At 37.6% G+C, this 10,736-nt stretch overlaps 1 protein-coding gene across 4 annotated transcripts; it reads left to right on the top strand.

The window, feature by feature from the left end:
• Positions 1 to 1,855: 1,855 nt before the first annotated feature.
• On the top strand, positions 1,856 to 9,433 carry LOC103378211 (arfaptin-2-like). Of its 4 annotated transcripts, none has more exons than XM_017032052.2 (10): positions 1,856 to 2,426; positions 2,582 to 2,700; positions 3,370 to 3,478; positions 4,278 to 4,340; positions 5,228 to 5,314; positions 5,435 to 5,538; positions 5,878 to 6,099; positions 6,176 to 6,333; positions 6,444 to 6,618; positions 7,864 to 9,433. In XM_017032052.2, exons 2-10 carry the CDS (start codon positions 2,602 to 2,604, stop codon positions 8,017 to 8,019), a joined length of 1,173 nt encoding a protein of 390 aa, XP_016887541.1. In that variant the 5' UTR covers positions 1,856 to 2,426; positions 2,582 to 2,601; the 3' UTR covers positions 8,020 to 9,433. The 4 variants fall into 4 exon arrangements, with proteins under 4 accessions (XP_016887541.1, XP_016887540.1, XP_008307551.1 ...); XM_017032051.2 differs by having other exon boundaries at positions 1,857 to 2,426; positions 2,592 to 2,700; XM_008309329.3 differs by lacking the exon at positions 4,278 to 4,340 and having other exon boundaries at positions 1,858 to 2,426; positions 2,592 to 2,700.
• The last annotated feature ends 1,303 nt before the right edge of the window (positions 9,434 to 10,736 follow it).

Here is a 10,736-nt window from a genome sequence, read left to right on the forward strand (position 1 = left end):
GAAACTACTTCATCAAAACCTGGAACAATGGGTAAGAAGGACATTCCGGAAGGGCTGCACATTGTTTCTTTTAGTTTCTCTATTAGAAAAACAAACTAAAACCAACTGTTTTTCAACAGCAGCAGCAGCAGCAGCAATGTCCTCACTGTTTGTAGCCTATGAATAATGTGGGGTCAGAGATACAGGAGCTGGAAGATGTGAGTCAGTCACTCTCTGTATATTGTAATTTAAAACTACTGCACCACTACCTTTCAAAGCATATTTAGCTTTGAGCTATTATTTTGAGTCCTAAGTAAAAAAGAGATTTCTAACTTTGGATATCTGTCTTGTCATGTTTGGAACAAAAACAAAATCGAAATGTTTGGTGTGAACATAGTATTCGATATTCAGCGCAGAAATAACAGTTTGATAAAGAAAAGATGTTGAAAGAGGACTTTTCACGTTTTGTATTTGTATGCTTTTTAATAAAGGATAAGTCAAAGTACTAGTTGGAAGAATAACACACAAATGAAACAGGCGCCTTGACATGTGTCAATATATCTCGACAAATGTTTTTGAGAATCTATTTTTCCAAAATAAAAGTTGTCCTTTCTGTCTGGCTGGAACGGTCCATTGCCTGGCCATCCTCAGGCTAGGGTAAGTTGTGTCTGTCGCCATCTAGTGGTATTAATTTAAAATGCAGTTGATGCATTGCAATAAAGACAATTCAAATCCGCTTTTCAATTTTGTCTGACCACAACTGTAACTTGCTGATAAAAAAAACAACAACAACAACAATCAAATAACAAACAAACCCACTAACAATGATGATTCACCTTAAACTGACTGGCTCTGGTCGTTAAATAACCTGTAACCTGGAGAGACTGTGCTGAGGCTAAAGTCATATTATTGGATAGGTGTCATACAAATAACAACAGTTATTGATAGTAACTGTTGGTAGAATATTGGTAGAAAAGGTTTAGCTTTGGTGGTAAATGTTCTTTTTGGTGTTCAAAGTGGCAGACCCCTGCTCTGGTGCTTTAGGATGTGTCCTGAAATGAATTATTGAAATCGAATATAGTCATGAAAAAAAAAAAAAAACTTTTATGATGGACTGCATACCATTTTCTTTATGATACATAAAACATCTAAGACTTTTTGGCAGAAAGATCAAAAGCGGGGCAAATATCATGTCAGTCATATAAACTCTGACATATTGATTTGTAGTTTGAGGGCAGGAGGAATAACCCGGCTTCATCATTCACCATTTTGTTGTCTTTGATCTAAGGGTAAAAATAGTCAAATTCAGTTGGGTGCCAAACTCTGAAAAAGGAAAAACAGTCCAACAATGAAGAATGAAACTCTAGAATTTATAATTTATTATTATTTGTATGAGCTTGGGGGTCTTCTTTGTGCATTATAAAAGGTGGAGGGAGACACTGTATAGTGGTCTCTGGAGTGAGAAAAAAAGGTAAAATAAAAAAAAACATTTCATTAAGCAGTTCATTGATTTCTTAAATTCCTTAATTAACTTTTTTCAACTATAAATACTTGTACAAGACCAAAAATGGGTTAGACACATTTAAGAAATTGGCTTCAATTAAAAAATAATAATAATTAAAAAGACAAGTAATATAAATGAAATTTATAGGCTTGCATACTCATTTTTTTAAAACAGTCAACTGACAAAAATAATTGGATAGCATTAAATTGTAGATCTATGCTCTAAATTCACCTTTAAAAAATGAAAACTCTCTTATACTGCTCGGAGTCGGGCATTTCTGTTCGAAACGTATTGTTCTAATAATTAGACGGTTGTTGTTGTTGTTGTTGTTGTTGACTTCTCTTCAACCCAGAGCTTTGTCATTTCACTGACAGAGAAATGTGGAAGGTACCGTTATTTATTATTTCCGCAGCGACTTTATGGCGACATCTATCGAAATATTACTGATGCTGCAGTCCAGGTACATGAGCAACGTCAGCATTGTGCTACGCGAAAGATGGAGAGGGGGCGGAGGTTCGACCATGATGCTCTGTTAAAGGTATTATCCTTCAACATAAGAGTGGACTGTTGTTGTAGAAACTGACGGCCAGTAATTGACAAACTTTAATTCGCAATAACGAAGTGACATTTCATTTGCCATAACATAGTTAATGTGTTTGGACATAAAGGCGACTATAGGATCCGGGTAGAAAACTGTCTAAAATGTCTAAAGCCTTTATTTTGAAATAAAGCTGAAAAGAAAATCTGGATGCAGGGTTTTTATGGTTGAACTACATGGAAGCAGACTGGACGTGAGAGAATAAATGATAATGAATGCCGCAAGAGGAGACGACTGAAGACGGCGCATCTGTTGATGATATAAACTTCACTATTTGTGCAAAATAAAAGCGTGTTTTTCCCTGCAGACTTGACTCCCGTGTCGGCTGTCGGCGCTGTTATAGCGGTGAGTGAGAAAGCTAGCTGTCACTTCACAGCCACATCAGCACCTATTTTCAGCCAGCATCAGCACACATATAAGCAGCGTATATTCGCGTGTGCGTGTGTGTGGAATCTTCTGTAATCTAAAACTGCAGACATGATTCCATGTTGATGTTTCAGTGTCTTGCAGAGATCTCATTATGGCTGAGAGTATCTTAAGCAAGGCTGCCACCATGGAGATCCCTATTAACAGCAATGGAGACACTGGGACTCTGGCAGAGGATGACAGTCTGGAGCAGGTCAGCATTCACACAGTCTCACACGTCTCTCTCAGTCATTTCAAAGTCCTGGTTCTGGGTATGACCTACAGTAGACGGGGGCTGCTTTAAGGTCGGCCAGCTGTCACCTACATGGGCCTGTCATCATGCATAGGCCTACAGCAGGAGCTGGGGATGCAATGAATATAATACAAATAAAAGACTTTGTATTTTCTGTTTTTGTTTTTGTTTTGCATTTGTTTTAAATGCACAGTTTAAAAAACACCTCATCAATGACACACAGTTACACAGTTTAAAAAACACCTCATCAATGAAAATTGCATTATTTTACCTGCCATATGTAATCATTCCACGAAACCTTAAAATATAACAGACCAGTCCAACATGTTTGCCCGCTTATCCAAACTTCAGCAGTGGCCCAGAAATGGCCATTTTGTAGCCTGTAATTTGGTGCAGATTTTCAATTGTAATTTGCTACATTTGATATGTATGGACTTTGAAAGTGCTAGCATAATTTCTGTGAAATTCATGTCATGTCCACCCTGGTCTCTCCGAGTGTTAATCTCAGCTGTTAATTTCTACCACCTTCAAACTTTTGGCCTATTAGTCAGAACTACTGTCTTATAAATCTGACCTTTCAACTTGCTAATAATGGCATTTCTTTGCTTTTTTCCATTACCAATGCACCAGGATTTACAGCAGGTGATGGTCTCTGGACCAAACCTAAATGAGACCAGCATTGTCTCCGGAGGTTATGGAGGGCCAGCAGGAGGCATCATTCCAACCAGCAGCATCAAAGGTACATCAGAAAAGTGGACTGCCTTGTTGCACAGATCTAACAAAGTTTTTTTTTTTCAAACAGTACTTTTATTTAAGAGAGCCGCTTCTTTCCAGGTATCTATTGTTTAATCCTAGATATACTACGTCATACAATAGTGTAAATGAGTACAATTATGAATGAACAAAAACAAACAAAAAAAAACAAAAAAGTGGAAATAAAATTGAAGAAAATTCATTGTGATGAGAATTAATTTTACTGTGTAGTACAATGCTACTGCATTTGAGCTACATATAGGTGTAAATTGACTGTTATTACTTTTTTCTGAGAAATCAGATATTTCTGTGCAAAATTATGGTTTTCTTTAAACATTTTATAGCTATTTTTGCCGTTTTTTCTTACTGTAGCCGTTTCTCGAAACAGATTTGGCAAATATTCCATTAATTAATTAAATTAATTAAATTTGACAGTTTTTCTCCTAATACAACATATTTGAACAAAAAATAACTTCTCTGATTTAAAATACGTATGAAAAAAAGCTGGTTGGTTTATAGAAAATCATCTAAAATTGTATATCAGTGTCAGCAAATAAACAAAAACATCTACTTCACTATGGCAAAAATAGAAATGGAAAAAATGCAGCCCCTCGCTACGTCATTTCGTCCAGTCTCATGTGTCAGAGAAAGCAGTAAGTCCTCACATGTTCTACCAAAACTGAAGGTGGCCCCAGTTAACAGGGTTTGTACTTCTGACCTGTATTCTTCCATTACTACTGAACTCACTGGTCCAGCTTCACGTTACAAACCTCCATATCTCATAGGACCTGCCATTCGCTTCAACCCTGAGTATCTGGACAGAAGACGAGAGCCTCCACCAGAACCAGGTGGCTGTGTAATCACCAGCTTAGACTGAAGATTATAAGTTGACATTTCTAAGATCTTTTTTGTCACTTATTCTGTATTGCCTGATCATGGGTGTCCTATGCTCTACTGCTTGTACATCTTCAACTCAGTTGTACCAACAAGGAATACTTCGGCGGCTGTTTGAGTTCCATGTACTGTAACTCAGTGATTCCCAAACACATGCCACGGCACATTAGTGTGGCATGAGGTGTGCCTTGGAAAATTACTCAATTTCACCTTATTGGTCTAAAAACTAATTTATTCACTGGATATAATTTGTCTTTATTCCTAAATGCATCAGTCACAGGCAGAACTATCAAATATTAACTATTAAATACTACTAGAGTGGTTGAAGAAGGTCTTTGTGTGTCTTTTTCTTCAATTCCCGTGAGTGTATCAGCGTTGTGTTCAACTAAGTTGTGTTCAACTTAACAGGCATGAGTTTCTCACCAAGTGAGTCAGTTGTGAGTAAATTACAACAAAAAGTTCAATATAGTTTATTACATGACACATTACATGTGTCGTGGCTCAAAATAAGGGTTGGGAAACACTGCTGTAACTCTCTTCTTTGGAAATGTTTTACTTTGTCCACGTCAAGTATGGTTGTCTCCTTTATGGTTGTCGTCTTGTCATTGCCTGACACTTAGCTTTCATGCCATGAAGTCCATTTTCACCTTTGTTCTGTTCCTCCCTGATATTCTGCATGGTGAAATAACCCCACGCTTTTTCCACCAAACAGTCTAACCTTCATTTTTCAGTTGACATATTCTGCTCCTCAGCTGCATAACCCACTACTTATTTCCTCTGACTCTATTCCAACATCATTCTGTCTCATCCTCACTCTTTGTCATGATCATGTTCATTTCAGACATCCGCATGAAATCCAGAGGTGTAAGTTTGCCTAAAAGCCAGTCTCCTGCCAGTGGATTTGTCCAACACACGATTCAACATTCAGGTATCACCAGGACCATGACCTTCTTGTCCTCTCTCATTTTCATGTTCCACATCATGTTCTGTAATTTCTGCCTATGGAAAAAAAGACATTCTTTTTAAGCTGTATGTGTTTCATTTTTAGGCTCGTCTAATCACAGTCCCAACAGTTCAACAGAAGAAGTTACACGTGGTGTGGCTGTAGAGAAACTGGATAGTGTGAGGAAATGGGGCATCAACACGTACAAGGTATGGCACACTTTTTCAATTCTTTATCATGAAAGGTTTACGTCGTTTCTGGGGATAAAACGATGAACTGTGAATCTGTTAAAAAAAAAAAGTGTGACAATTTGTTGAAATAAAAAAAAATCATAGAGGAATAATTTTTGAGTTCTGACTTAAGTGGAGGACTCAGGTATGTGTTTAATTTATTTACACATTATTTTAATTATCTTGGATTGTCCAGTATACATTACACCAATTTATGCAATTTTATCAAACTATATTTGTATTAATATTTTGAATATTATAATGACAGTATTGTAAATATCAGTTATGTCTTCAAGCTGTTTTTGATCTTGTTTTCAGTGCACCAAACAGATGTTTTCTGAGCGCTTCGGTCGAGGCTCAAGAACAGTGGACCTGGAACTGGAGGCTCAAATCGAGGTGTTGAGAGAAACCAAAAGCAAGTACGAAAGCATCCTGAGTTTGGCCATCGCCCTCATCGATCATTTTCAAAGCATGGTTCAGACGCAACAGGCCTTAGGAGATACTTTCACCGACCTTAGCCAGAAGTCACCAGAGTTGCAGGTACAGTGATGGTGAAAAATATAAACAATAAAAAAACACTGTTGTTGTACAAAACAATCAGTGTTTGTCTTTGCAGGACGAGTTCGGTTATAACGCAGAAACTCAGAAGCTATTGTGTAAGAATGGAGAAGCTCTGCTCGGTGCCATTAACTTCTTCGTGTCAAGTGTCAACACCCTGGTCAACAAAACAATGGAGGATACTTTAATGACTATAAAACATTATGAAAATGCAAGGTAACAATATTTGAAACTTTTCAGATTTTTGAGGAAAAAATAAATAAATACATGGAGATTGATTTCTGTGAAGAGTCGTCTCAGACGGTCTGCCCTGTTCCCACATATAGACTGGAGTTTGATGCCTACCGCTCTGATTTGGAGGAGCTGAGTTTGGGGCCCAGGGATGCTGCCGGCTTGGTTCGCATAGAGATGGCTCAGCAGGAGTACCAGATACACAGAGACAAATATGAAAGACTGCGCAGTGATGTAACCATCAAACTCAAGTTTTTGGAGGAAAACAAGGTTTGTTTTTTTACCCCCTCAGAAATCTGAGCCCAGGCTCACAAAGAAGCACTTTTCTTTGAACTAAATTCAAGGTCCTTTTTTAACTCTTTCTACTTTAAATGTACAATTCAAATGAACTATTATACTTTATTTTACCAAAGTGGTCAAAAGTAGTCAAGTAAAGTATGACTGATCACGTCCATCTCCTGACAGTAATTCTGTTTTGCAGGTGATTCAAACCTACTTATATTGATATGGTAAATATTTGCTCATCTAACTGAATCAGACACTGCAGGGAAAAGTTATTATTATTATACTATTGGTAAAAAAAGTGACACTATTTACATCTATATTGTGCAATTATTTCAACATTAGCATTTTAAATCACATCATTAGCATACATCAAAACAGCATGCATTAACAGTGATATCCAACAAACTCATGTGTTCACTGTACTATGAAAGTTGTATATAAAACTTTAATATACCATATTTTTCAGACCATAAGGCGCACCGCATTATAAGGCACATTAAGCAAAACAATTAAGCGGAACAATCAAGCATGTCCAGATCTCGAACGACATTCTCCGTCAGTGTCGTTGCTGTTAATTAATTGTTAAGTGATGATTCCAGCCTTCGTGAAAGCTCGAACGACATTTGAGACTGATACCTTAGCCCAGGCATCCACGATCCATGGGCGGTTGGAATTCTTTGGTCAATCCACTCGGAATGATGGCAAGCCCCGAATTAGTGTGCTTCACTTGGGTTTTGACAATATCTGTGAGATGGGCGCGCATGGATCAGGGTAGTGGAAAAGGGTAGTGACCTTTTCCACGCAACCAGAAGTAATACATAAGGCACACCAGGTTATAGGGCGCACTATCGATTTTTGAAAAAATTCAAGGCTTTTAAGTGCATCTTATAGTGCGGAAAATACAGTATGTTATCAGATTTTAATACCATAAGAAATGCTAATTCATTTATTTAGTAAATTCATAAGAAATGCTAATTCATTTATTTAGTTGAATAGACCTTGAAAAAAAAAGGTTTCCTCTACTTTCTTAGAGCAGTGATTCCCTAAGAGACGAAAAAAGGAACTAAAATTGCCCCAACCTGCATGAACTTTGCAACCCCCAAGTGGGGCCCGCCCCCTACTTTGGGGACCACTAAAGTTTTATTCAATAGAAATCATCTAGGAAGAGTAATCCTCTCTAATCTCTAATCTGAGACTGTGGTTCTACTCTTGTCTTTTCTTTTGCTTTAGGTCAAGGTGATGCACAAACAGCTGCTTCTTTTCCATAATGCTATCTCAGCTTACTTTGCTGGCAACCAGCAGCAACTGGAACAAACTCTAATACAGTTCAATGTAAAGTTGAAGCCCCCAGGATCACAGAAACCATCCTGGCTGGAAGAGCAGTGAGGAGCCGACAGACTGGAGAGAAGAAGACAGCATCGTAGTTAGATGGACAAACGTGAAGTGGATAAGAAGTATGTGGATGGAACGGTAGCATCCAGGGATAAGGAAAAGCGTGAGAGACCACTTTTTAATATATACGTTACTTATTTTACATATTACTTTTATTGACTTTTGTTTTTTGTCAAATCACTGAATGACCTTTTACTTAGTTACTCTAAAGTTCACGTGGTTCCCAGGTGACGCTAAGGTGAATGATTCAAAGTCATGCATGATGCAACACCAACAACGCATGGGTACAGTTGACAAAGGAGTTACAGCTATTGATTTGATGCTTAGAACCCAAATGTTTTTGCCCATCCCACTGTTTTTTCTTTATGTCGGTGTTTGTAAGCCACCTGCTTGTAGCCTTTGGAATCTGGAGTTAGCGCCACACATGCGTGTTTTTACGGAAAACAGAAAGTATTTAACATTTTTTGCTACCTGTTCACTATTATGATTCTCTTCCACCGCTAGAGGTCACCATATAGACACCATTGTGTATTCCTTTCCCAACCAAGGATCAATTTATTATCAGAAAATATTTTCATGGAGTGGTGGTAAATAACACTAACCTGAGAAGAGTTTAAAATGCATAATAAAATGACAAACCATTACACTGAATGACAGAGCAGAGCAGATTTGACAAGTGAGAATCACTTCATTATCATCAGTAAAAATCTTCTTAAATAGGACAGTTAAATTCATTTTTAAGTTGTTTGATTGATCATTGTGCCTATGTGGACCTTATCCCCTTTATAAAGATGGTGGAATTTCATTCAATGGTGGTCTTTATTATTCATATGTATCACAAACTGATGTCACTGGGAGATAATCTGGTCATTTACAAAAAACATTGAAATTAATAATCAATTAAATGTTGCGTTTTGGCTGACATTAGCAAAGAGTTTAGATCATGAATGTGTAAACTACGTCTTGGGGGCCAGACACGGTCTGTTAGGCTTTTTAAATGGGCCCACCGAACTTGTATTAATGTATTTTATGAGACTTTTGTCACTTTGCCTTAACCCTGTAATTCTCAAGTTACCCCAGGGGTGAGGTGTATTACTCTACTTCCCTGTTTCCCTCTGTCTTTTGTTCGAACTTCCGACACTTTAGTGAAAACAAGTGGGCTAAAGAAAAGAAAAGTGGTCTAATTTTAGATCCCATTTTGCCCGCCAGTCAAAAACTTTGCCCACTCCTGGTGTAGGTGTTCAGTGGAGCTGTACACCTTTTACAGTGATGTGCTGAAACTCTATACTTCTGAGATTTTCTTTTAACTTTTCACCAAATATACCACCTGGATCCATGCTGCATCCATAACAAAGAGGTATTTCTTTGAAAATGTGTGACTGAGACAGTCTCCTCAAAGACTCAGTTAACAAAGAGAGATTTCTTTGAAAATGTGTGCCTGAGACAGTCTCCTCAAAGACTCAGTTGATCAAAGCTGATTTTGCTGGCTGGACCAGCGACATCAGAACTGCTGGCTGTGGTAACATTAGTCTGCAACAAGGTCAAGACACAACGATCTGGTCAACTTAACAACATACACAAAATAACTACAACCATAAGCCAGTGAATATCAGCTGGTGGGTTAAATTTGGCCCACTAAACCGTTTAATCTGGCTGCGATTTTTATTTCATTTTATTTAAGTGTCCGAGCACCAGGGTGGCCTCCAGCAAATATAGTTGTTGCCCCCTGGCCTTAGCTAATTTTTAATTTGTGTTTTGGGGCTCAGCCAGGAACTCAGAGTGCTCATAAACCTTTTATAAGGAGCTCCTAGTGGGCAGCAGTGGTACTGCAGTAGGTATTCAGTGTTTAGGGTGGATGTAACACATGATAGTAATGTTATACATCTTAATAGTCTTGTCATCTGTACAGTACACATCTGTGTTTTAAACAGTGTTTTGACTATTTAGTCCATGGAGCATGATTATATTCAGTACCTAGCTGTCACAGAATGTATCATGTATATCCATTTGTTTTGTTTCGAGTTCACAGTTTGAACTATTTAAAACCAAAACCAATGAAGTATGAATTTGACTGATTTTTCCAGCCGAGCTGCAAGTTAGATTTTCCCCATTGAAAAAGTAACCAGTACCACTTTCAAATTCTGTTGAAACACATTATAATGTCAATTTGCCCTCTCAGAGAACTGCAAAGAAAGTTAAAGAAATGCTTATTTAAGTACACAGTTATTTATACAGTATTATGTTTGTTTTTATTTCTTCTCTCATTACCAGCTTTATCACATTATATCCTTCTACTATATGTGAATTCCACAAATAACTTTGTGAAGCCACTGTAGCAATATGTTAAATAATAACAACCTCTCCTTTGTTCTAAATATTTAAAACATATCCAACCCGTCCTGTTATGTACTCCCTTCTACGGCTGTGTTTACAGTAGAATACATACATATTTGTTCACAATGCTCTTCGTTGACTGGATGTATGGTTTTCTCTGGTTCCTGAAAACTGATTTTGAATTCTGGATTTTCTTGAGCTGACTGTCTCTCATCTTCATCTTCATGAACAGTGAAGTCTATGCTGGGTGTATGGATTAAAACTGTATTGAAACACAGCTCTGTCCACTTTGATATGGGAAGCTTATCCGACTATGTACAGCAAACACACAATGTATGGAATGTGTAATGTATGTATGTGGCAATAAAGTGTGTTAT

Source organism: Cynoglossus semilaevis, chromosome 4 (assembly GCF_000523025.1).
Source record: "Cynoglossus semilaevis isolate Cse_v1.0 chromosome 4, Cse_v1.0, whole genome shotgun sequence".
Taxonomy (NCBI): domain Eukaryota; kingdom Metazoa; phylum Chordata; class Actinopteri; order Pleuronectiformes; family Cynoglossidae; genus Cynoglossus; species Cynoglossus semilaevis.

What these genes read in the sequence shown, in the direction of transcription:
- LOC103378211 (XM_017032052.2), top strand. Translation starts at nt 2,602, where the DNA reads ATGGCTGAGAGTATCTTAAGCAAGGCTGCCACCATGGAGATCCCTATT. An exon ending in AGAAGTCACCAGAGTTGCAG is followed by an intron (nt 6,100 to 6,175) that starts GTACAGTGATGG and finishes TTGTCTTTGCAG; the next exon opens with GACGAGTTCGGTTATAACGC. An exon ending in AAACATTATGAAAATGCAAG is followed by an intron (nt 6,334 to 6,443) that starts GTAACAATATTT and finishes TCCCACATATAG; the next exon opens with ACTGGAGTTTGATGCCTACC.